Source organism: Apteryx rowi, unplaced genomic scaffold, assembly GCF_003343035.1.
Source record: "Apteryx rowi isolate R43461 unplaced genomic scaffold, aptRow1 scaffold_11, whole genome shotgun sequence".
Classification (NCBI taxonomy): Eukaryota; Metazoa; Chordata; class Aves; order Apterygiformes; family Apterygidae; genus Apteryx; species Apteryx rowi.
Window position 1 is genome coordinate 5,116,168 of NW_020447308.1, and position 25,590 is coordinate 5,141,757.

The 25,590-nt window shown below is 41.6% G+C and overlaps 1 protein-coding gene across 4 annotated transcripts in view; it reads right to left on the reverse strand.

The window, feature by feature from the left end:
* CERS3 (ceramide synthase 3) overlaps positions 1 to 25,590 on the reverse strand; it is a 51,899-nt gene that overhangs the window by 25,027 nt on the left and 1,282 nt on the right. For 3 of the 4 annotated variants that reach the window (XR_003254805.1, XM_026073477.1, XM_026073465.1), the window contains exons 2-9: positions 20,873 to 21,102; positions 10,711 to 10,893; positions 9,005 to 9,122; positions 7,255 to 7,373; positions 2,845 to 2,902; positions 1,894 to 1,944; positions 622 to 714; positions 201 to 329 (exon numbers count right to left, since the gene is read on the reverse strand). Coding sequence is in view for 3 of the 4 variants with exons in the window: in XM_026073477.1 (XP_025929262.1) it covers positions 201 to 329; positions 622 to 714; positions 1,894 to 1,944; positions 2,845 to 2,902; positions 7,255 to 7,373; positions 9,005 to 9,122; positions 10,711 to 10,892 (750 nt within the window). In the remaining variant the exon portion in view is untranslated. Of the gene's footprint in view, positions 1 to 200; positions 330 to 621; positions 715 to 1,893; positions 1,945 to 2,844; positions 2,903 to 7,254; positions 7,374 to 9,004; positions 9,123 to 10,710; positions 13,225 to 20,872; positions 21,103 to 25,590 lie in introns of those variants that run through there. The other variant, XM_026073456.1, reaches the window with a different exon arrangement.

Consider the following 25,590-nt stretch of genomic DNA (forward strand, 5'->3'; position numbering starts at 1 on the left):
TTTTCATAACCGATTGTGTAATGGAATATCAGCCTAAATTATCTAGATGCTCTTTTTTATCTTACAATTTATGACTGTGTGAAGCTGTGTCTCTGCCGGGACAGGGAGGGAACTTACGGAACTGATGGCAAAGAGATTAAAACATCACCGAATATAACCTGGGCAATAAAAAAAAAAAAAAAGATGGGGGGCAGGGTTACCTCGAGCCAGAAATCCGCAGTATCGTGCACGAACATCACCAGCGTTCCAATACGCAAGTAATTGCCACACCAAGAGCAGCTCATCAACCCGATGGCTGCCAAGTGATGAACAACGTGAGCCAGAAAATCCTGCGAGGAAGAGAAGGGAAGAGGTAGAGCCAGGCAAGGAAGGCTCCCGAGGGTCTCCCTGGGGTGCAGCGACCGGCAAGGCTTGTCCGGAGCATCGGCAAGGTGGCCTGGCAGCCAGGGRTGCACAGATGTGTGCAGTGCCAGGGACGGACTGATGCTGCCCTCATGTGGCTGCACCAAATCCAGTATCAGGGCAGTAGTTATTCTTATAAGCTTCGGTTTGGGTTGGTTTTTTTTTTTCTTCTTTTCTTAGAAACAGAGATTCTAGCCACCAACCAGCATGCCCACTTGCCTTCCTTTTGTTGTCGATCCCCAGCGTGAATAAGAGAGACCAGTAAAAACTAATCTCAGCCATGTAGTACCAATACTGGGATGGCAGCAAAGTCTGCAAAGAAGAAAAACGCAGTTGACACAGAGAATAGCACAAGGTGTATGCCAAATGAAATTACTTCTTTTTTCCTTTCCTCTCTCTCTCTCTTTTTTTTTTTTTTTTTGCTCCTCTGCTGAGTCTTGCTTAAAAAATTAAACTAACTAAATCCATGTTCTGGGCTTCATTAAGGAGGATGTTTTGGGAGCCAAATATTTTAACCTTTACTCAGACCAAACTCTCAGTTTCTGCAGTTCCTCCCCCACCTCCAAATTTTAGCATGCCTTTTTCTATGTTTTGTCAGAGAACTACATACACACTGCTCCTGCATTTAATTACAAACAACTGCAAATAAATGAAGCCCTTCATTTCGATGAACAATTAGCATTTTAAACATTCACGCATCTCATGACTAGGATGTCACTACTTCCACTAAAATCCTACGTATCTGCCTAGGGAACAAGAGGGCTAGATGCTGCATTAACATGAGGTTGGCTGCTCACTTGGTTCTGTACTGCACCAAGGTGGCAGGGGGTAGGTTTAGTTATCAGGTCCCACAAGTAAGAGAAGCTGGGAAAAACCAGCTGGAAGGCAAGATTTTTTTTTTTTTCTTTTGGCCGCTGCCTAGGAAAGGAGTAAGGAGAAGGCAGTGTGATGGGACACAGATTTATAAGAGCAGGAGGGAAGCAGGGGGGACACAAAAACCTCCAACAAGGCGGCAGTTTGCTTGGAGTCATTTGTTAGGGGACTGTTAGTAAAATATTTTAGAAAGAACAAGAGCCTCACGACCCACGGAGGGAGGAATTGAAAGCAGGGCCCACTGAGGACAGGGCCCACCAGGCTGCTCGGTGCCTGGAGCCCTCTGCATAGCGCCTCCAAGCATCCTCGTGACTGCTGACAGCTTAGGGTTTCTGCTCTGAAATCCGTAACGCACACAGCAACTGCTGTGGGCGACTGGGTGGCTGGGACAGGTGCAGGTCATAGTTGTCTGGCTGGAGGACTGAGCTGCAGCAGAGCCAGATCACGGCCAAGTCCTGCAGCAGTCAGCAGGAGGCACCGAGGATGGGCAACAGCTTTGGCGCGGCACCTCCCGACGTGGTACCGGCCGGAAGGGAGAAGCACTTCTTGGATCACCCCTTCCAACTGGGAAAGACCAGGAATGCCTCAAGGCCAATGGCCCGATGCCAGAAAGCTCACCTGAAACGGATAGCCAACCCATGTCTGCCATATGTCGTAAAACCAAGGTTTCTGGGGAAGACAGATGATTCAGAGACTGATCAGCTGAGCAACAATAAGTCATCTTAACTCAAAACCCTCAATACTTTAAAATTCTCTAACTGAACCAAGCTAAAAGGTTATATTCTCAATAACTTTGTCCTCCACCGATTTCTAAAGGGATCTTGCATCTTGGATTTATTATATCGGTCCCAGCTTTTTGGCTTCTTTTCAGGACACCTGAAACATTCCAGTTCATCATTTCATCACCCAAAACAGTGGGTGTGTGTTTTATTACTGCAATTACTCAAGACATGTTGCCACAGTGATTAGATTTTGCTGTGTTTACCAGCCACACACACCACTGGTTCGGCGTGATAAACTGTTTGGGAGAAGAGCCTGATGAATGCAGACACGCTCAGAGCTGCTCTGCTGCTCAGGAGGAGCCCTAAGGACACGCCGGGCAGAGCTCACACAGTTACAGGGAGCACTCGCTCTTTGCTGCTGAGTCAGAAGCTGGGAGTAATTCCTCACTAAACACCTGCGAAACACATTGTTGTTGTGACCCCAAAAAGTGCTGCCAGAAAAGTCTCATAAAAAATAAAAAAAACAAAAAACACGGCCATGCGATGTATAGGTGTTAACAAGGCGTGTTGTAAAACTGTCTATGTGACTTCCTAAAGCCTTCCTTAAAAATGCTGATTACTCACAAATTATTTTTCATCACAAACGTTTAAGAGAAAATTTAAAAAATCAAAGTAAAACCTAAGTGCACATTGCAGCCTACCATCTAGATTGCACGCTTCATGGAGATTTGAATCCAAAGAGCCATTGAAGCCAGTGAGTCTTTCAATGGACTTGAAAAAGTTCTAGAAATAGGTCCTCACTTCATTAAAAATATAAGAATGTCAAGTCTTTACAAAATTAACTTACATCATATAGAAATATAAGTCCAGCAATGGATGAGGCAAGATAAAATGAAAATCGCCAGCTGCAAAATTAAAAAGAAAGAATAAGAACAAAACATTATTTTTTCTTTATAAATATTATCCTGAGCCAGAACTACAGCAAATCATTGTATGTCACAGCCAATCTTCACATAAACGTCCTCACACTCTGCATTAGATATAGTTATCTATTAATTATATCTGAATTATTAATATCTAAACACTTATATTTTGACTAACTGACCAAAAAAGTATATAATTTTACATTATTACAGTACGGATATCTTGGTTGTGTTTTTCACAGTAAATTTCCAGCCAGAAATGAGCCGATCCAGAGAACAGCCATAGCAAATGTAAATCTGGTGTTCAGGGAATTTATTAGTGTTTGATAGCACCGACCTTCCCCGCTGTATCAATCTTTTTCAAATATTCGCATTGGACTAAGAACATCTCACAGTTCCCCATCTCCAGAAGACCTTTCAGCCAGGTGGTGCATACGTTCCAATCTGAACACATACGATGAGTGCTGCAAGCACCAGCATCGACTTGTTTTAATTGCTGAGTTAATTTCTCTGGGTGTCTCTTAACACCAGTTGTTAAAAACAGGGGAGCCCTCTGAAACTTTCACAATGATTACAGGGTAAGTTTATGTGTTACTACAGAGGTCTAAATTAGCTGTAAACCTCAACCTTTGACCAGGCTTGCCAGCATTCAGCTAAGCCTCATCTTAGCTTTTTCTGGTTTAAATGGATATCCATCAAGGCAGATAAAACTTTCAGGTTTTCATCACTGAGCTGGTAAGGAAGAAAAAAAAAAAAAGCTCCTATGTATCTTAGCAAACCAAAACTACATTGCTGCTTATATATGTCAGAGGAGGATGCTGTGATTTGGAGCCAGCAATCAACATTGCGAGGACTCGGGAGCCAGCGTGGGAGGTACCATCCCTGGGACTGGGTGCGGCTGGAGACTGCCGGAGCATTCCCACTCCCTCCTCTGCAGGTCAGGAATCACAGAATCACAGAATGGTTGAGGCTGGAAGGGACCTCGGGAGATCATCTGGTCCAACCCACCTGCTCAAGCAGGGTCACCTAGGGCACGTTGCACAGGATTGCATCCAGGCGGGTTTTGAATATCTCCAGAGAAGGAGACTCCACCACCTCTCTGGGCAACCTGTTCCAGTGCTCAGTCATCCTCACAGTGAAGAAGTTTTTCCTCATGTTCAGATGGAACTTCCTGTGTTTCAGTTTGTGCCCGTTGCCTCGCGTCCTGTCGCTGGGCACCACTGAAAGGAGTCTGGCTCCATCCTCTTGACACCCTCCCTTCAGATACTTGTACACGTTGATAAGATCTCCTCTCAGCCTTCTCTTCCCCAGGCTAAACAGGCCCAGCTCTCTCAGCCTTTCCTCATAAGAGAGATGCTCCAGTCCCCTAACCATCTTTGTAGACCTTCGCTGGACTTGCTCCAGTAGTGCCACATCCCTCTTGTACTGGGAAACTTCTTCCTTTTCACCCTTCTCCTTGGCAGCCACCAGCCCAACCTTTCCCAGAGCAGCTCTGCAGGATCAGGAGGAAAACACTGCCCACCTGCACACGCTGGTCGTGGAGGGACATGCGTGGCCCTGGACCTGCTGGGATGGTCTTGTAGGATGAGAGGTCCCAGGAGGAGGGCAGAGAACTGCCTCGCAGAAAACTGATTTGCTAAAAAGGGGGAGAGCAAGCCTTCCCAAGAACAGCGCTTTAGCTAGTACTAATGGACTGAGAGATGTATAAAAATGATGATTATGGTCTTTGGCAAACGTTAATGAAGTGTCATGTCAGAGGAGAAGATGAGAGTCTGTCTGGTGAAGGCAGCCCCACCTTTGTGAGCCCTGCACCTCCTGCAGGCGAGTGTCCCAGGTGAAAGAATGAGATATGCAAAGAGTTAGCTTGCATTTTAAAGGAAAAACAAACAAGCAAAAAATGAGGACATGGAAGGGCAGAGGCTAGACAAGGAAATGTGTCTTATGCCTGCGGAGAAAACCAAGAAAACTATAAAATTGCCACTAGATGAAATGGTAATAAACAATCATTATGTTGTTCAACCTTAAGGTATCTTTCCTCAGATGACATGAAAATAACCCTTTATAACACCTACAGTGCAGACAGAAAATTTTAAAAGGTGCATGGCAAAAATTCGCAGAGCAAATGGAAGAGGAGAGTGGAACCTGCAAGTAATGCCTGGCTTGGGTTAACCTAGAGACATTAGGAAAATAACACCCTAGCATGGGACTGCCTCTGTGCGGGGGCTGATTCTGCCTGCGCGTGTCCTCGTATTTCAGGCAAGGCAGGTGTAAGCAGTCCAGAGGACAGAGTGGGACTGACCCTGAGTTCAGTGTTAAGCATTTCCTTAAGTGGTTTCCTGATCAGATCAAAAACATAGGGCACCTTACAAGGCTGAACCATTAGTTCCCAGCCCCGCAAAGATATATTGACCGTGCCTAGCAATAAACACCAGGTGCTTAATTGACTTCAGATGAACTCATTATACATGCAAGTCTGCCAGAGCACGATCTCATTTTGCATTTAGCCGAGCTTCTTTATGAATCTGGTGAACAAAACTCGAAGCAAAATTCATCCAAACTCACCAAATTTTACCTGACAAATGACTTTTAATCTCTGAACGTGTCCACTAGGGAGGGTATTGAACAACAACTATGTAGAAGGATTCTTCTAATTTAGTTTCAGGAATCTTTTCTGTTGAATTGAGTCTAACAAAAAGAATTTAGTGGATGGAGTTAAAGGCTGGTAAGTCTTTTAAGGCAGGGAAGGTTTCATGCAAACGACTTTCCAAACCCCAATGTTGCTTAACTGAGAGCAGTAATAGCTGAAGTATGCTTTAGATCTGGCTCATCAGATTTTCCTTGTGATTCAGAAAAGAGATGCTGGAGATTCCAGGCTTTCAAAATGTCATAATGCTCATAACATTGACTACTAAAGTGGAATAACTCTGTTCCTCATTTGGTGCCTTGAGAATTATATCCAATTAAACTCACTGACAAAGAGCAGACCAAGGTTCACAAATTGCACAAGAGAAACCTGCTCGCTTCATTCTCACTCAAGCTGCCAAGCAAGTTTTAATTTCAGTCTTTACCACGTATGACTAGAGCCATGCATCCATGGCAGGCAGGTCATGTAAGGATAGCAGGAAATCTTACTGTCGCTTGCAAAACAAGGTTAACTGATCCAAAAAACAATAGCAAAAACCTCCAGGGATGTCAGTTTGCCAAGACGGTTCACTCAACTCAGTTAGGCTTCAGAGTGTCACAGCTATAGCTATCAACTGGATTTATGCCCAATAGAGGACATCACAAAATCATTACTGCATTGATTCACACTGAAAATAACCTTGATGAACTACTCAACTTGGAGCTTTGGGGCTGTACTTTCAACCCTCATTCCTGTGCTTAAAACAACCTACACTAAAAGAGGTAAAATATTATAACCATGGAAATTTTTGCCAGTATAGTTATGTTAGTCAAAACCCAAATATACAGGACATTAGGAAGATGTTTTATGTTGGTTCAGTTTATTTCAGCTTCCAAAAGTGATGAGCTGTATCAAGTTAAAAGTTTTTATCAGTAAAATCCTGTCCAGTTTAGGATTTGGGGTTTGTACGAGGTTTTGGATAATGCTGGAATAGTTAAATAGTAAAATGTGCAAGTACAAGGAAGTTCTCAAACACTTATGAAAAAATCAGACTCTTGAATGCTTTTCTGGTTTTTGATCATATGCGGGAGGTTTTGAAACATTTTAAATATTCATTATAATCATTCACAATTGTTGAATGGCCCTTTCACATTAGCGTATTTGAGTTTATGTTCCATATGGCTACCCAGTGTCCAAGCTGGGCCCTCTACCATTTAATTAGGATGCCATGATTCCTGCTCTTGAACCAACTGCTGCATGCATACTAGCATCCCAAGATGACAGCACGGATACATATTGAACAAGGGTGAATAAGCATTTTTATTCCCCTACAAATCTTGGCACACTGAAAAATGTTTTCCTGTGCTCTGCATATTTTCATTAAGTGCTGCACAGCAGGATCCTACAATTAAGTCCACTATTGCACAGTGAAGAAAACAGTGAAATACTTTGGAGAGTTTTTTTCATCTTTAAGAAAGAGAAGAAACTGTTAACCTAATACTTGAAGTTACTGCATTTAGAGAAATGTTAGTAGCTCCTTTCAATCTGCTTATATATGCACAAAATCGAAAACCCCAGTTGGATAGACTCAGCTTTGTGGAATTGAGCTCCTCTGGAAGGGCAGCTCATCTCAGGCACCCAAGGACCTTGATCATTTTTTTCCAAAACCAACAAACCCACAACAAACAAAAAAGAAGCTGTCTCCTCTTACAAAGCCTCCTGGAATTTCCGAAGCACCGTTGGGATCTCAAGGTTTCGCCGTCTCCTGAACCACTTTTCCACCAAATGGACTGTACAGTTACACTTCTTGGCCAGACCTTGAATCTCTGACTGCAAAAAAAGGAATAATGTTAGCAACAACATCTACCCAGACCTCATCTTCATTTATTTTGTATTTCATAGATCAGCTTCACACTGTTGTGAGGTCTGAACTTTACAATATTACTAACATTAACTATCTGTGAGGGTTCACCTTGCAGGCTTCCTGCTTTAATTTTCAAGTGACATTCACAGAAGTCATGGATTTTCATGACATACATTAATTTTGATAAATAGAGCAGGCATGAAATGTACAGGTCTAGAAACTGTGCTATTTTCTTTCTGGTGACTTCTGATCACTTCAAAGATGCAACTTTTACTGCTAAGCAAGAGATTTAGCTGGGGAGGATTTTGTGTCGTGCCATGTATTACACATTGGCATTGAGTGTGTAATGTCTTACCTAATTAAAATTAATTATTAAACTGTATTTAAATGAGTCTTGCAGGTGGGACACTGGCCTGGAAGTAAGGGGAGCGCTAGTGTGTGATACGGGGCACATTAGCTAGTGTTTCTGAGGGAAGACCCAGACTGCCTCCTTTTGGCACCTGAAAAGAAATCAGGGCTGCAGCGGTTGCCCCTCAGCTTCCTCCGGCTCCTCTGTCGGGAGAGGCAGAGGACACGGTCTGCGCAGGGCTCGGAGCGCCCCGGGGAAGCTCCTTCCCCAAAGGCTAGGGTGCAAATCGCGGGTGACAGCAGGACCACCTTCACCACGACGAGTCCTCTGAGCGGGACACCTCAAGGAGGCAGGCTCAGTCGTTTTACAGGCAGGGCAAGAAGTGCTGCACGTCCACTCGGGCACCAGGCGTCACCCGGCTGCCCTCATGCAGGAGGAGGACACAAAACAGAGACCGGGAGACTTGCCCAGGTAGAGAGGAGCTCGCTCGCGGACACGAGTCCACCTCCTCCTGACGGCGTCAGGCCAAAGTCGCAGGAGGAGCATGTCAGGGAGAGAGACGGAAAGCAGAAGTCCCATGCAATAGTCAAAATCCCTCATTATTAGAAAGCACATATTTCTTCCCCAAAACTGTGTAGGAATGCTGTAATTGCTTGGTATTTTTAGTTACATAAGTGAACTTTTTGAGAGTGCGTTCGCACCACGGTATCTGTTTCCCATCAACAGTCAGGTTGCTTCATTTTCTGAGATGGTAAATGTTGACTTTTTTTTTTTTTTTGGTTCAAATTTAAAAATCAACAGCAAGGTAATGGAAAGATTGTTTGCTTTTCTTTCTCACGTAAGCCAGGATTAAGTAAGCAGCAATATGACAGACCAGAAGGCCTCCATTCCAGTGTGCCAATATTATTGCTTGCAATAAATATGGTATCACTTTCCAACAACAGATGTCAACTATGTTTTCTCCAGGCAGAATGAGTTATAGATGGAGCACTGATCTTCACTGGAAATAATATTAACAGTATAACCTAGAACAGCACGCCAGAAAATTAAACATCTTAAAAATATATTTTTTCTATTTTGGATGCCATACACCCTGTCAGCAGGACAGCAACATAAACCCAAATAAATTAAGTTATCTGTCAATCAGCTGGAACTCATCCCATGATGTCATTGCTGATGGCTGATTGAAACAGTGAGATGTGGGATTTTCCAAACCCAGAACTACTTTAGAAGAATGAAAATCCTTACTTGGGATGGATGTTTTGTGCACTCCCGGAAATAACTCTCTAAAACGGGATTAGGCTGTGGCTTCACACGTCTTACATTCTTTATACCTAAGGCTTTTGCTAGAGGTACAGCAATATATCTGAAAAGACACAGGAGGAAAAACTTTAAAAATGCAACACAGTTATAAGATCTCAACTATTCTCATGTTGGGATATGAAGAAAACAAGTCTGAAACATTTAAATCGGCCATAGGATATGTAAAACTGTGCACTGTGACAGAAAGGAACCGCTTCCTAGCTAGTCCCAACAAGGAACCATAGATATTAGCAGTTTTGCAAAAAGCAAACCCAAGCACTTAAATGTGTGGTCCTAAAACGCTACAAAACAAAAGAATAGAGCCCGATTTTTGGGCCCTCGCATTTCTCAGAGGCAGACTGGAGCTGGGCAATAGTTAAGGGAGAGCGAAGTAAGAACAGATGCTCTCTCCATGTGAGCTGAAGGATTGCTACCGGGATACTTCCTCCTAGTGGCAGAGTGTCATTTAGCACATTGCTTCACAGGACTGCGGCCGCCAGGAAAACCAGGTCCTGCTGGCAGCCTCCAGCACGCGGCACCTCCTCCGGCCTCCTCCAAGGCTCTCGTTCTCTCTCCGCTGCCTGCCGCGAAGAGCTGCAGAGCAGGTTAACTGCTGCTCTTCCTCTTGGGCAGGCTCTCCTGAAAAAGCCCCCTCGTTCCTGCTGATATCTGCAATTGATTCCTCATTACTCAGAGCAGCGGTCACTTTTCCTCATTCACGGGCAAATTCATGGCAGGCCAGGTGTACGGGCTAATTACGCACACAGGCGATTTCTGACAGCAGTGCAGGGAGACACAGCTGGGCAAGCGTTTACTCAGGAGACACTGCGAATGGTTGCAAGCATATGATCCAGATTACTTTTGAGCTCTAACATGAATGATCCTCTCTGGTTCTGTCTTAACTGTGTCCAACTTACGACATTCCAAATTTCCTCATTCTACCCTGAAATAATTATAAAAACACACTAATCACATTCTTTAGAGCAGAAAAAAAAAAGTCAAGCAATAATAAACAAGTCAAAGCACTGAAAAAGTTCGTGTGTGTAGCTTTCTTCTGTGGAGCCAACCTCTGCCTGTCCCATAAGATTCCAGCTGCAGAAGCGAAGCAATCTATCTTTCAGTGCCAAACTGAGAAAAAAGGAATGAGGATTACTAGAGCTGCCTAAAACGTTCACATTAAACTTTGAGATCCCTCCAGTGTGCCAAGGTTTGCGACAGTCGCACGCTTGGGATTTATCAGCCTCACACAAATGTTCTGGGAGAGCACCTACTGAAAGGAGAAGTTTGGCTTGGAGGATAAATAACTCTACCCTTCCACCAAAAGGGCAAAGCAAAAGGACAACCAGGTGTTTTTAGAAGAATTATCTCTCTAGTAAAAACAGAGAATTAGAAGTATCAAAATGCTGGTCCAAAAAACCCTGATAGGAATGTTTTCTTTGCAGACTGGACCACAGCCACATGTTCCTAATAATGAAAATATTTCCTAATTTTTCACCCACCACATTATCAGTACTAGATCTTTTTAGCTAACTACCAGCTAATCCTTCTTTATGAAAGCATCTGACTACTGATTTAAAGATATCTTGATTTTCAAATATTTTTAGCATTAATGAGAATTAACAGTAGCATAAAATTGCATGCATGTTTCTTACCTTTCACTGAAAAATCGAATAATCAGCAACACAAAAGCATATGGTATTGTGGCATATAATTGATGTGGTCTTGGAAAGACAAGGCCATCACGGTCTACAAAATGTGCCCATGAGACATTGACAGGCATCCAGATATTCTCCCACCAGAACCAGCTGTTGAGTGTCTTTAATATGTGCGCCATGCTAAGCAAATAGAAAGATAACTGAAAGTTATTCCTGCCATATTAAAAAGAAAATGCATGCAATAAAATACACTGAATCTTGTTATGTATAACAGTGCTTACAGGCTGGTAGGACACTTCCTACAGATAAGGTACAAGCAAATTACAGAATATTCAACCAAGGCTTTGGTCCCCAGAGAATAAGCTCTCCGGGCACACGTGGGTTGCGTTAGTACTGCCAGTCCGACAGAGGCCCTCTGCATTGCATTCCTGGTAGACAAACCGCAGCGGCTGTAGAGGAGAGATGTCCAGGTGTCTCCAGAATTAGTCATCTGAAGCTGAATAGACTTGGCCACATAGCTCAGGAACAAGGAATGAGTAGCAGCAGCACCAGGGAAGAACCCACGGAGGTGTGGAGTTGTGGCTCGATTGCAGGAAGCTGGAAACCCCTTGGCTCGAGCATGCAGGTGGGATTATAATCCAGGGGAAGAGAAAATCATAGAGCTAAGTCTTGCGCTGGTATAAACTGATGCAGAACCTTTGAAATCTGCAGTGCTGTCAATTCACGTTATCTGAAGCCCTTTCCCATGCACCGTACGCAGAGGCAAGTCCTTTGCTGTGGCAAGCGAAGGGTGAGGGCCACCAGAGCTTCTTCCTCCTCGCATCTCCCAGCTACTCAGAAAAAACCCTAGTGGGAGACAGAGCTGGCAAAAAGCACCCAGGGGAGGTCTGGCTCCACGGCTGGGACGCAGTCATTCACACTAGATTTAGTAGCTGGTCAAATCTTTTATAACAATCATTAATAATCTATCATATAAATACAAAGAAGATAATCAAGAGACTTGATTTCTAACTTATGTGTTGAGTTTTCTGTTTCTAAATTAGATATTAGGGGAGGAGGGTGGAAAAGAGATGAGAAGGCACCCCCTCGCTCGGTCCTGTGATAACGAAGACATTATTTTGCTGCTGAGTTACCCCTGCTTAATAGGCTAGCAGTAATACCTTGATCCTGATTTTGCAAACACCACTGTGCACAAGCATATAAAAATTACAGTGCACAGTGAATTTACATGGGGATTTCCAGGAACTACTGTGATTTAAGTGTGGCCAAGCCCTAGGCCAGAACAAAATGTCTAAAATCAATTCTTGGAGGGGAAAAAAAAAAATCTCACTTACATCAAAACATTTCATTCTTATAAAAAAGTCTCATTTTCAACTTTTACATTTTATATGATGTATTTAGAGCTTTCTACTATCCCTCATTTAGTTGTAAAGACTTTACAGAACAAACATATTATATACCTCATAAAAATATTTTAAAATAAAATAAAAATAGAAGTCAATATAATGTTTTCCATAAGGTTGAAATAAGTAATTTTTCTGGAAATAAGTTGAAATAACTTTTTTTCCTTAGTGAAGTTTCCTATAAAGCAGAAAAATTACAAGGAAATACCCGATTTCACCAAAGCCTACTTTTCAATGAGAAAACAGTTAAGCTGGGAGAATTTCAACCAAGCCTCCTCCCAGTGTCAGACTTTCCCATAGGGAGAGCTTACAGTAGTACAGGATCGAATGATAAGATTAAACCCTGCTGAGGGCGGATGGTAGGTCAGGTCTTCTCACACTTCCAGAAAGTCCTAGAGATCTCTCCAAACTGAGCAAGAGCCACAATTTGGTTTTGCCTGCATTCACACTTGTCACCCGCAGGGGATCAGGACACCCTGCTTAGTGCACTCGCACAGGATTGCGGACGCAGACCCAGCCCGCTCCGAAGCCTGCGTTTAATCACGAGCTACGAGCAATCCCTGCAGTCCACACCGGGCTGTTCCCATAGAGGAGCGGGGCTCCGCCGAGGCCTCACAGCAGGTCTGTGAAACGGTGACTTTATATCCACCAGCCAGAGCTGCGTTAACAGACACTTTAAATCAATTTACTGGCCGTACACAGTAGTCAGTATTGGGATATTAATAACTCGGCCATTTAATCTTTTTAAATGCTGAAAGGGGACAATAAAACCTACTGAATGGACTGTGTGTGTGTGTGTATAAGCAAATGCAAAAATAAAGGAGGGAGAAATCACAATTGTTCCTGCACTGAGACTTTTTATGCCAAGTTTTGGCCTAGAGCGATTTTTTACTGCTGAATTATAAACTCCTGGAAGTCAGGATTTATAATGGGGCTGCTCACAGACCCTTAACTACAGCTTGCAGGCGCCATGATAATGAAGCAGGGCTTTGAAACACGACATTTTAGGTCAGACAAAGACTTGCAGACATACTGCCTTAGAAGACCAGGAGGAGATGCTCATTACACAGCAGTGCTTCTTTTTATTTATTTATATTTATGTGCGTGTGTGTGTAGCACATTTTTTTATATATATATAAATCTGTGTGTGCATTTGTGTGTGTATACACACGCACACATGTACATATATAAATATATAAATAAACCAGACTGTGCATTGCAAACTATCACAAACCATAGCTGTAATAAAAATGGCCAGCCTATTATAACACAGTGTAAAGATCTCTAACAGTCAGCCTATGGAGGGATGGCTTGTGATTATATATACACGCAGCATACTCCAGCACTGGCAACACCCAGTAGTATAAATATGAATATAAATCCTTGGGATCTAACCAATTCATCTTTTCCTTCAGTGCCTGAATGCCTACTGCAGTGCTGTTAGCAATGACTGCCCTTGTAGGTCATTGATGAATTCATTGACCTACCTCTATTAAGCAAAGCATGTAAGCACATGCTTAATCTTAAAACTGAAAGGAATTCTGGGTCTTGGGATCTGATCCAGGGCCCACAGATTTCAGCGGAAATCCCTCCTGGCAGACACCTAACGCAGTCATGGAAAGCAGGGCTCTTTGACGCTGCCTCTTGTCTAGGCCCCTGTGTTTCTACTGGCTCTCACCCGGCGCGCAGGGGATCAGACCGTCCCTGATGGATGCTGTCCAAGTTATTCTTAGAAAACTGTTGATGAAAGAGAGTCCACAATGTCTGTCTGCAGCCTGTTCTTATGTTTCATTACCCTTAAACTGGCTGTTTACCCTACATCCTACCCATGTTTCTGCTGCAGCAAATCAGGCTGTTCCTCTCAGCAGTCATGGAGATCACCATCAACGAGGCTGTTTCATACTGGGAATGTTCTCCTGTCTCCTTTCGGCTTTGGCAGGTCTCAAGAGGATGTTCCTGGAGCGCCTGGAAGGTGAGGGGATCCCTCCAAACACACTCGGGCAGCAGCAGACTGAGCATTTTACAGTTTCTGCTTCTACCCTCTGTGCTCCTAAGCACTCCACAGCTGTGGCTGTGTGATCAAACACTTATTCCTCCTCAAATCAGGAGATCCTGAAACATATAGGAACTCCATAAGTACTATTTCATAGCATACATCATATACAAGCAGGGATCTTTAGTTCTTAGGCCACAGTTGTGGCCCTTCCAGCTCGCTAAGAAAAGCCTCCTGGAGCGTGCACACACACTGTGTATTTTCTTCCTGTGTTAAAAGGAAGATGACGCCTGACAGAAGTCTCCATCGCAGAAAGTGCTGCTAGAGGCAATTAGGAATAGCTCAGTACTAAGCTTTATTTATCATCTCCTTCTCCATAGCTACATACTTGCTACTCTCTAGAAATCTTGATTAAAATTAATATCGGAACTAAGTGACACTTTCAAGGATGATCCCATCTATTATCCCCATCCCTATTGCCCAACAGGTTGTTTCAAAGCTCCCTCGGCATCACCAAAACAAGTAATCCAGCCCTATGGCTTGCTCAGCACATCTACAGCAACCACTGCCCCAAATGCTAATCCTCATTATCAGCTTCTCCACATTAGCACTTGATTGCTCCAATTTAAATCATTTGCTTTGAATCCTTTTAGCCCTAAACAATGACTGTGTGAGTTGTGAAATGAGAGGGCAGAGAATGGGGGAAAAAAAAAGAGATGGCTAGAGCGCACACTGCTCATTTGTCCCTAGCAAGCTTTAAAGTCTGTTAGAAAAGCCATAGCTGCTTTTGCTGATCTCTCCTCCTCTCTGCTGACCACACAGCTGTGATTTGACCTGGACACACTGACCTGGGCCATCAGCGGTGCCACTCAATACTGCCTTCCCGTCACCAGCTGCCTGCACAATCGTGGCAGAGGGACTTCTCGGACCCCCTGAACCCCCCATCCACGCCAATTTAGCAGGCAGAGGCTGAGTGGCCAGAGAGCGATCTCGGCTCCCAGACCACATCAGGTTAAAGGCACCTTGCCAGCACCACAGGAGAGAAAATTTCCCCATTATTGTTTGCACAGGATGTTTTCTGAAGAAAAAAAGGCTTTCTTTCATCAGGGTGGCATATGGTTCTGCCACATTACATGTAGACCAGTCTCAAGCACTTAGACATATTTTAAATTATGTTTGTCTACACTGTTTAATTTTGTTTTTAACCCAAAGACACCCGGCAGCTTGTTAAATGCTAACTGCTTAGAATGACCAGCAAGCCTCCAGCACAGCTTGGCTATATAATCTCACACTGACTGAGAAAACCTCTTCTAAATACCCATAGTGCGAGAGGGACAGCGGAGGCATCCACCATAGATGCTCTTGTCACGGGCCTAGTAAATAGGCAGAAGTCTTTCCTTCAGCTGTCCCTTCTGCCACCCAGGAACAGGGGCTGCAGGCAGCATGGTGCAGACAGGCATTTCCTCAGATAGTGCCTGGAATCTCGTTGGGAAATGGGAGAACCAGTTTCTTATGACTCACTTAAGGGAAGTGTGGAAGTGTATTTTGCAACAGGCTCATTTTATGTTGCCCAGCAACTTTCACCCCGAAGAGCAAGTGCCAGGACTGCAGCGCTCAGGACTCGGGCTCAGATCCCCAGTACCTCCGTGTAAAACCAGAGCACACATGCCCTTACTTTAGTCAGGAGCTTGTTACAATACATCCAGCGTAACCCCAGCTGGCGGCCATCGGTTCCAGCACTGGGATCACGCCATCGATGCTGGGTGCCAAAGAAGGGCGACCGCTTTAGTTTGTCTCCCTTCATCGCCAGCTGTCATCCTCCCCGCGCACACGCTGCTTCCAGCGAATTGGCCGCGGCTGCGAAGACCCAGTCTCTCCTGATTTGGGACCAGCTCTGACAAGAAACTTGAAAGCCTGCCTGGCGTGAACCTCCTCTCCTATTGCTGCCAGTGCTTAGCGCAGGGCGTTTTTCTTAGAGCTCCTAACGCAGCTGTGGAAGCAGCTACGTGTCAGGTTCACACAGCAGCCAAGTGACCCGTGTTCTGCTGAACCCAGCGTGAAAAAAACCTGCTGCTTCTTCCCGGGTTCACATCCATATGCAAACACTGTCAATGTTATTTTCATCCATAAAACTGGAATCTTTGCCATTGCTCTAAAAGTACCTAAAAGCCAGTCTAACAATAAAATAAAGATGTTTTACAAAACTGGAAAGTCCCCCTGCATCCTGAAAATTAAACACTCCAGATAAGGAAATGTAATCACCTCCTTGCTATGGAAGAATCTCTTCTGCAACCTGTCTAATCTAGTTTTAAATTGGCTAGTGCGAAACAGGAAAATCAGGAATGATTAGTTCAGGAATTGCATCCCTTATAATTAAAATCAAAGCCTACACAATTGGGGAGTACCAAAGTGAAGTCTATTTTAAAGCTCTGTTCCCTGGATCCTGACATATTCAGTTAAAAAAAATTTAACCTGGAATTTTTAATGCTGTTAAGCAAAGAACAAATTTTTGTTTGACATAACTAAGTGGTTAGATTTTGAAAAGCAAAGTCAGAAGCTGCTTTGAAGTAGAATTTCTGGCTACTACAGTCTGGGGAATGAATAAAAAAAATACAGAGGAAAAGCTTTGATTTTGCTCCTGTGTAAAAGTTCAGAAAACTCAAAACCTTGCTTGCAAAAACCTAACTTGCAAGACCAGAACTAAGAGAAGGCAATATCCAGATTTGAAGGATGTGTTATGAGGACCTCCTTTCCTGATCTGTTGAATAAATTGGAAAACCCAGTAGATCACTAACACAAACATGCACGTGAAAAGTATTCATTTCTTTAAGCATCTTATTAGACTGTCTACTGGGTGTGATTCTGGAGGTGCAACAGGAAAAGAATAAAATCAGAAAAAAGCAAGATAACATTTCTCCTATTTCTCTTATCATGTGACAGAGGTAGTAAAGCTGGTGCACTAACTGTGGGGAAAAATCAAGACTCTCAGATATCAAAAGAGATAGCAAGGCTATTTCAGGCTGTTAGTCATCAACATTAAAGCAAAGTGGTTTGAAAGAGTTAATAAGGTCCTGATCCACCGTATCACAGGTTTTGTTTTCGTTTAAGAGTAGGCAACAAACGCATGAATTAACACACAAGCTTCAAGGAGCAGATTTGTGCTCTGCTAATACTAGATAGCACAGTGCTTAAAGAATCCCATGTATTAGGTGAAAAAGATACAGAGCAAACACTTCCTTGTTAACAGTTTTGCAACTTTTTTCCTACTGAGAATAGCAGAAGCATTAGCTAAGAGATATCTTAAAAAAAAAATCCCAATACTGGAGAAAAGTGGGTTTTAACAAAATTCAAAGAGCTCACATGTGCAAACCCTAACTTGCTAATGGGTTAGTATCCGTACAAGTGCCGACAGCTGACACTGTGCCACGGAGCCTTTCAAAGATACAACAGCTGCTTTATACATACAGACAGGACATACAAACTTGCAAGTTTACGAGCGATCATAGGATCGCTCATAGGATCACAGGACGTGATACCAGGTTAGTTTCTCCACTGGCAATTTTTTATGCTAAAAAGTTATTAGCCCCTGAGGCAATAAGGGCAACCCTGTCCTCCACCCTCTTCTCCCATCCAAAAAAATCCACTCAGATATCACTTGTTCGTTCTAGGTACCTGCCCGTTAGAAGCACTAACTGTTACTTCTAGCTATCTGCCTCTCGGAGACGTTGCTGATTTCTGCTTCTTGGCACAGTTTTTTGCATTTGACTGAATTGTGTTTCACAGTTGACCGGCATACAGAATTTGAATTGTGGTTTCAAGGAAAGCATTGAAATGAAGAATATTGGGTTGATACTAGAATCATTCTGCATCTTGCCCATCTTTTCTAATCCTTTTTTTTCAAATGTGAAACAAGGATTCCAGTTATATTTCACACAGCCTGAGCCACAGCATGTAAGGAATCTTATCAAGTCTACGCACACAACCAGTGGTACCACAGAATAAAAGAGCTGTCAGACTTAGAGGTTCTTATGGTGAAACACTCTGAAATACTCTATACATAAAAAAAAGAGTTAAATTAAGACTGGTATGAGACCTTTAACTTCAAGTTTACTCACCAGTGTGTACAAATCTCAACTGTAAACAGTTATAAGTGCTTGGTTATAAGGCAATTAGAATATTTTATGTCTTTTACTATCCTATCATATTACCTTGTAACTTGGTTTCTATATTGTAGCATGTTAAAATAGTGCTTTGCAGTAACCCTCAATTAAGGTGGCAAGTGAGTTTTATTATATTTTCCCCTGTTCTAAAGGGGTGGGGAGAAAGAAGAAAAAAATAGAGAACTGTTTGAAAGAATTCATTTTCTGGGTGAAGTTTTCAATACCTTCTCTACTTAAAGGTGAATTATTTTGAAGTGTCTAAAATTTGTTTAGCTGATAACAGGCAGTTGAGGGAAGTGAAAACTAGTTCTTTCACTGTACTGTTACACTGCAAACTATGTCTGCTTTTAAGCTTTAAATCTGTAACATTGATCGAGTTGGATAAAAATTCAAATCTCTGCAATAATCTTGAAGTAATAAAATTACAGTTGTATGAAGAAATGCCCTATCAAAAGTACAGGTTCATAGGTAGATGCTTAACTCATAAGAGGTTTGAGCAGACCAAGAGGGGCAACACCAGTTGCTTCAAGAACTTGCTAGTAGAACTTGTCAGAATGTAACAAAAATCTGGGTTTTTTTTGTTTTTGTTTTTTGTCAAGCATGACCCCCTCCCACCCCAGTAACACCTTGAGGAAAACATACAGAAATGATTATTTTTTGTAATTTACCAAAATTTTAGTTGAAATAAACACTTGAGGTCTGACTTTTTAAAATGCTAAGTTACATAAAGGGGATTTTAGCAGAGGTACAAGACTGCTTGAATCATCTGCTCATACGCCAGGGGAGAAAAGACTACAGGAGAGTACAGGCACACAGTGTCCAGCGTGCTGACTGCACGAGGCACACACCAGGGAGCAAGGCCTGACATAGGCAAGCATCCCAAAAAACAGACTAGAGGTAGATGGACCCCAGATTTGTGATGTGAAAGAAAACACTGGAAATAAGGTGGCAGGTGCTTTTCTTTCAGAGACGAGAGCCAGATTCAGCAAGAGGCTTCCGTCAGATCACACGTGTGAAGAGCAAAGAGGGGAGAGTTTTAGGTGGAGGTGGCGGTGAGACACACCAGAAGCCAACTCCATCGAGGATGGAAGGTAGCTACAAGCTCTTTCTTGCTGCTGCCTTTTCTATGCCATTTCATGTTTCCTTCCTATGACCCTCTAGTTAAACATACATAAGGAACAGCAAGCGTTGGTGTTACAGAGTACTTTAGGTGACTGCACTGTAATGTCCCTGCGCCCCCAGTCTCCTCGCTTTGCCTCGTTGAACTACAAGCTTCTCAGGAAAGGGAACATCTCATTACTCACACACTTGCATCATCAAGAATAAGCACGTTATTAGCAGTAATGAGTACAGCAGTGCCACAAAACATGGGAAGGGAGCAGAATATGTGGAACTGGAGAGCAGGCCTGAGGGTGCAAAGGCAAAGATGCTGACTGCGTCGCCTGCACTGTGGATGACTTGATGTTTTAAATTAGCCCTTGAGAGGTAGGGAACGAGACGAGGTGGTGCAGTTGCACTCTGCAAATTGTCTTATTTACCTCCTGAAACAGAGTTGGGCAGACAGTGAAGGTCTTTGGCTATCATGTACACACGGTGGCTCAAACTAGTACATTGCCTTTAATGATTTCACCACCACCCCAAACAAGAAATTAAACTAAGCCTCTTGTGCATCACAGTTCCTAGTTCTCCTCCTGTCGGTTATCCCATCCTTTGGGATTTAACCTGCTCACACATTTTCAGCCCACAAAACCAGCTAGAGGAGGAGCCAGAATATAACTGCTATTTCATTATTTCAGCTTCTGTTTGGCATCCCCTTCATATCCTAACAAATGCGAGAAATATATCTTCAGCTAACGTGTACCAGTGTAACTTCTTCACCAGCGGTGTCACCCCGCCAAAGATTTGAGCCAAGCTAGGAAGTTAACTAAAAATAGGTATACATTACAAAAATAAGAGGAAAAAAAGCATGGAGTTCCTCCACTTGACTGTTACAGCATTACTTTGAAAGAAGCATGTGTGGCAGCTTGTTTAAAGTGCATTATTCATAGCAGTATTTGCTTCAGATCTTCAGCAAGTAAGTCATGTATTATACTCTGTTAAACTGACTTTCATATGGAACGGATTTTTCATAGCATTTTAAAGAATAAAATTTGAACCCGCTTTTTCAAGCAATTTAAATTCAATGTTTTTTTTTTTAATGAAAACACATTTACATTATTAACTAACATCATTTTTCCTGTTAATATTTTCCGCCCTTCTCATTCAAAATTAAGTATTCTTAGAAACACTTTCTAGAATGATGATACAAGAGGTAAAAAAGGAGAAGTAAAAACTACTACTGTAACCCATACTTCTCTAAAATAGAAAGCAGCTCTCGTGGGTTGGAATAATTAGTGGCAATATATAAAATCTCACGAGCACCTGTTCCAAATGCCTAACTTGTTAGAATTCCTTATCCTAAGACTATTAGAAGAGTTGCTCTAACTTTCCCTTATAAAACAGACGTTAGAGATGAGCACACGCTAACAATTCAAACCATAACCCCACGTATTAAAAATAAAAAAAAAAAGGAAAAAATATAAACAAGAAAAAGAAATTCCTACCTTTATGATGTTGCAGTCAAACAGAACGTAAGCACATTAGCAGGGAAGAAGTACTACGCTCACTACTTTGTCAAGGTAAACACGCCCTATCTCCAGAACTCTTTCAAATTCTTCAGAGACCCACCCAGCAAAGCCGTACTTCAAGATTTCTGACTGAAGGCGATCCTGATGTCATATGTATCCAGTCAGTGAAACGCAGGAGCAGTAAGGCTGAGCGCCTTCCCTTGTGCCTGTTTCAACACAGTAGATGAAGAAATGTTCTAAGTCACATGGTATTTCGTTGCAGTACGTGAATTTGTCTCAACTTACATTGCTCTAGACATGCATGGGAGGATGCTGCGCCTGCCGACCATGCAGAAGAAAACCCCAAATACATCACTTTGCACCAATATTTTTCGATGCATTTTTAAATGAGGTATGGGCTTTAAAATAAAGTTGGGGAAAGGTTTCCCCTTTTAACTGACCACCCTCAGGAATATTTCCTGCCTCAATCAACTGCATGCTTTACAGAAAGAGTCCCAATTCCCCAGATGATATAAATTGGAATTCTTGAAATTCCTAAAGTAGAGGGAACTTACACAAACTGAATGTGTGTTTGGTCACAGATACCATAAAAACATGTTAATTTTACTTAACCCAAAGTGATTTTTTAAAATTCTATGACTAAGGAATAAGGCTGAAAGTCATTCACCACCAGCTTCCCCAAGTTTCAAATAATAAGTAACAGCATCCAAAGATGTTGGGACTACTCAGTATTTTGATGGTAGGACATGTTAATGTTACTGGAAAGGGAGAAAGGAGTGCCATGTACAAGTTAGGAGCCCCAACAATTTGACTCTGCAGAGAAGCTCATTAGACTTCTTTTCCTGCTTGCAGCAAACAGCAACCAAAGCAAAAAGAACAGACATGTCAAAGCTGGATCAGAGTCTAATCTCACCCCATATCGTGTCTCTGAAGGCATCTAATAGCAGATGGCTATGGAAGAGTACAAGAACAGGGTAAGCACAATATGGTAATTGCTGACACACCCCAAGCCTTCAGTAGTCTGRGGCTCAAAGACTTCCTAAACCAGAGACAGTGGCTATGTACATAATAGCTCTGGACAGACTTTTTTCCTTAATTTCCACAACTCCTTCTGAGCATATGGAAACTTTCATCATAATCCATAAAATTGCAATAAAAGAACACATGACCAATATTTGGATCCAGTTCTAGTTTTCTCCCAAAGTGATTTGGATTGAAAGATTTGCTTTTGTTCATGTAGGGTTTTTTGTTGTTTTGTTTTGAAGTATTGTTTTTTTGTAGCTATTACATTTCTTCAGTCCTATTGTAAAACAGGGAGCGGTATTCAATAAACTGAAGCCCCAAAGGAATATTAAACATGAAGGATTATTTCAGGAAGGTCGTAGTAAGGCTTTGCCCTTGTTTTAAAATATCTCAACACTTTCCCACATCTGAACCATGAGAATGAACCAAGCAGAAGATTTAGGAACATTTTGCCAATTAGGAAAGCCTAGAGCGAGCTGATTCATATATCACTTGGCTAATACCTATTACGTTACCGGCACTGTAATTGGCGGGAACACCTCTTTTGCCTCAATCCACAGTTTCTTCACTGTTGCACTAAATTGCAAAAATATCTTTAGTTTGACTGGAGCAAATTTGGGGCTGCTCCAGATAATAAAATAGGAGAATGGGGTTTCTACCTACTTTTTTGAAGAGCATTTGTTAGGTAGAACTCACCACCTACGTAGGATTCTATTACAAGATTAAAGATATTGCATAGTAAACAACAAGCTAACCATACCCTCCTGATCAAAGCTGCCCAGTGACCTTTCAATTATCACYGCATTCTCATAGCACTTTTTCCTTGAGGTATCTCAGATCTGAATGCTGCAAAAAGGAAAAACAACCAGCCAGCCAAACAAAAATCGTAGTCTCTACATCTCATTAGGAAAAATTCCAAAGGTAAATGCTCCTTACTTGCGGCATAACACCCATTCAATCAGATGACAATTAAACATAACTAGATAATGGAGACATATATTTGACCCAAATAATTAATTTCACATATGACTGGAAAGGGCAACATTTATATAAAAGAAATTTTCAGTGAAAAAATATTAGAACGAAACCCAACAGAAACATTCACAACTTCTTTTTTTTCCCCATCAGCTAAATACATATATTAAATTCCTGTGAATCCACACATTGGATGCGAGTTTTCACCTGAGCTTCTAAGTAATAGTTAACTAACTCAGTAGAGAAAACATCCTCAGCTAGTCTGTTAGACTGTATCAAATCTTAAATTTCTGGGATCACAGCTGTTGCATATGATGGCGCCTGCAGAGGAGTCAAAAAAAAAAAAAACCCACCAAGGGTTTCTTTTGTTTTCTTTCACACAAAAAGAAAGAAAAAAAGTTTAAATTAATCTGGGGAGCCACAGATCAATGTCCTAACTACACTGTCTGTTAGTACCTAGTCATTTCTTCGAGCCGATTAACTCAGTGGCAGACAATGAATCAAATCGTAGTCAAATATGCATTCACTGAGAAAAAAAGTAGAGAGGTATTTGCATATTTTATCATGATACTCATACAACTAGTAAGACTAGCAAGAATCTATCATCTGACAATTAGATCTAATTTGATTAAATAGATCAAAATTGTATCAATAATAATAATATGTATTCTGAATTCTTTTCACTACCACTGGGACGCATCTGCATGCCATTTGGAACTGTTTCAAGACTGAGGTAAAGACCTTGATATTCTGATACTTTCTGCACCTTAGAAACAAATATTTGAAAATGAATCATTCCAACATGAATGAAGAAACACATTCAAAAAAAAAAAAAAAAAAGACAGCACTATCACTATCAGAACTCAATCTTGCCATCACTAGCTTAGAAGCTAAGCTTCTCTTTTTCACATGGGTTCATGTCTTCTCTGTATATACCAATCTTCCCCTACAGAAAAGAGATGAAATAATCCATTTAAAATATCTTGCAAAGCTTTCTGCTCAAAACCTTGCTTGCCTAGAAGATATGACCTGATTTGTAATCCATAGTGTTTTGGATAAGGACAACTTTATTTCTAATTAATATTGCTTTCCGTCATAATTGGAGAATACATACCTGATATTGAATAAAGCAAACATTTATATTATAAATACTTATTGTGCATGAACAGCATTGCAGGACTGAATCAGGAATACTCACACTTGAACACATCTTTTAATTATTGCTTCAAAACTTGATTCCTCTGAATTTCAGTAAGAATTAGGAAATGCAATACTTTATGGCCCAGATTCTCAATAACAAAACGGAAGAGGACAATTGCATAAAAAGGGGATATCAGTAGTAATACTAGAAGTGTRAAGTCAATGGATAGGAAAGCAGTGAATGAACATTAACACACACTACTGTTGGGCAAGCTACCACTGCTTTGCTAAGGTGCAAAACCAGGATCATTAATAGGCTTCAATTATGCCTTAGGAAAAGACTCCAGGAAATGATACTGACATTACCTGGCGACCACCTTCTAAGCAATTTCTCTCACACATTTAACAATTGAGGGTTATAAATACCACAATTATGTTAACTCTTTCACGTTGTTGTAAGCTTTTTCCTGCTGCATTTCATTTAAATATTGAACATACAGTTTATTAATAAGCTTCTACAACAGTAGTTAAGAATCATCTTATATCTAGAGGCACACAGAGGCATGCATGCTTTGGTGAAGAATTCATTTGATTGCAGTTTTGTCAGCATTTTAATGCAGATTCCTAGTCTGTTTTGTCCTTAAATTATCCTTGTTAAGCCTTATGCATGTAATCACAAAATGTTAATAAAAAGAACTGTATCTGAGGCTTGACTTTCATAGTTCACCCTTTCCATTCCAAATACAGTGCTACTAATTTGCTCAAATAAGACTCCCATGTGCTACTCCTTTCTTAGGATGCAGTAAACCAAGACACAAAATATTCTGGCTGGAACACTAGCAATTAACAATCAGTCAACCATGTAGTTCAAAAGAGAGTTTTTAAATTCATTTCCAACAATTTAAATAACACAGGATTTAAAAAAATAAAATAAAATAGCTGCATTGTTGATCCTTGGGGCTACAAGCACTGGTTTAACAAGTGTATGAAAATAAACCTCAACAATTTGTAACACTTGCACATTAGAGGATATTGTCAAAGTTGTTTGATTACATTAGTAGAAGACTCTCATAGTATCAATATCTTACTCTCTTCTATCCAGAGAACTGCAAAATATAAACATTTTCTTGGTAAAACTTAAAGAAAATCCCTTTGGTGACTCAGCCATCAAGAATTCCCCCCCCTCCTCATCATTTCATGATACAGAATTACAAAAAATGCTAGCATCATACTGCTGGATGTTTGTAACTTAGGTGAAGAAACAGTTCTTTAGAGGGACCGATATCCTGTTGAAGATGACCTAGCACTAGGTTCTTTCCTGAGAAGATAAAGACTTAAAAAAAATTGGTCAAGAATTTCACATTTGCTGCATTGTTGGCCTTTGTGTAATTCTCACAGCAATTTCAGTTTTGTCCGGTCCCCCACTTGAAAGGACATTGCTGATGGACACAGCTTGTTTTGCAACACATGCAAGTAAGAACCAGAAGTGTCTAAGGATACTGTAATTCTACACTAGAGTTTTTCTCCACAAAGTATCTCAGGAGAGCACCCTAACT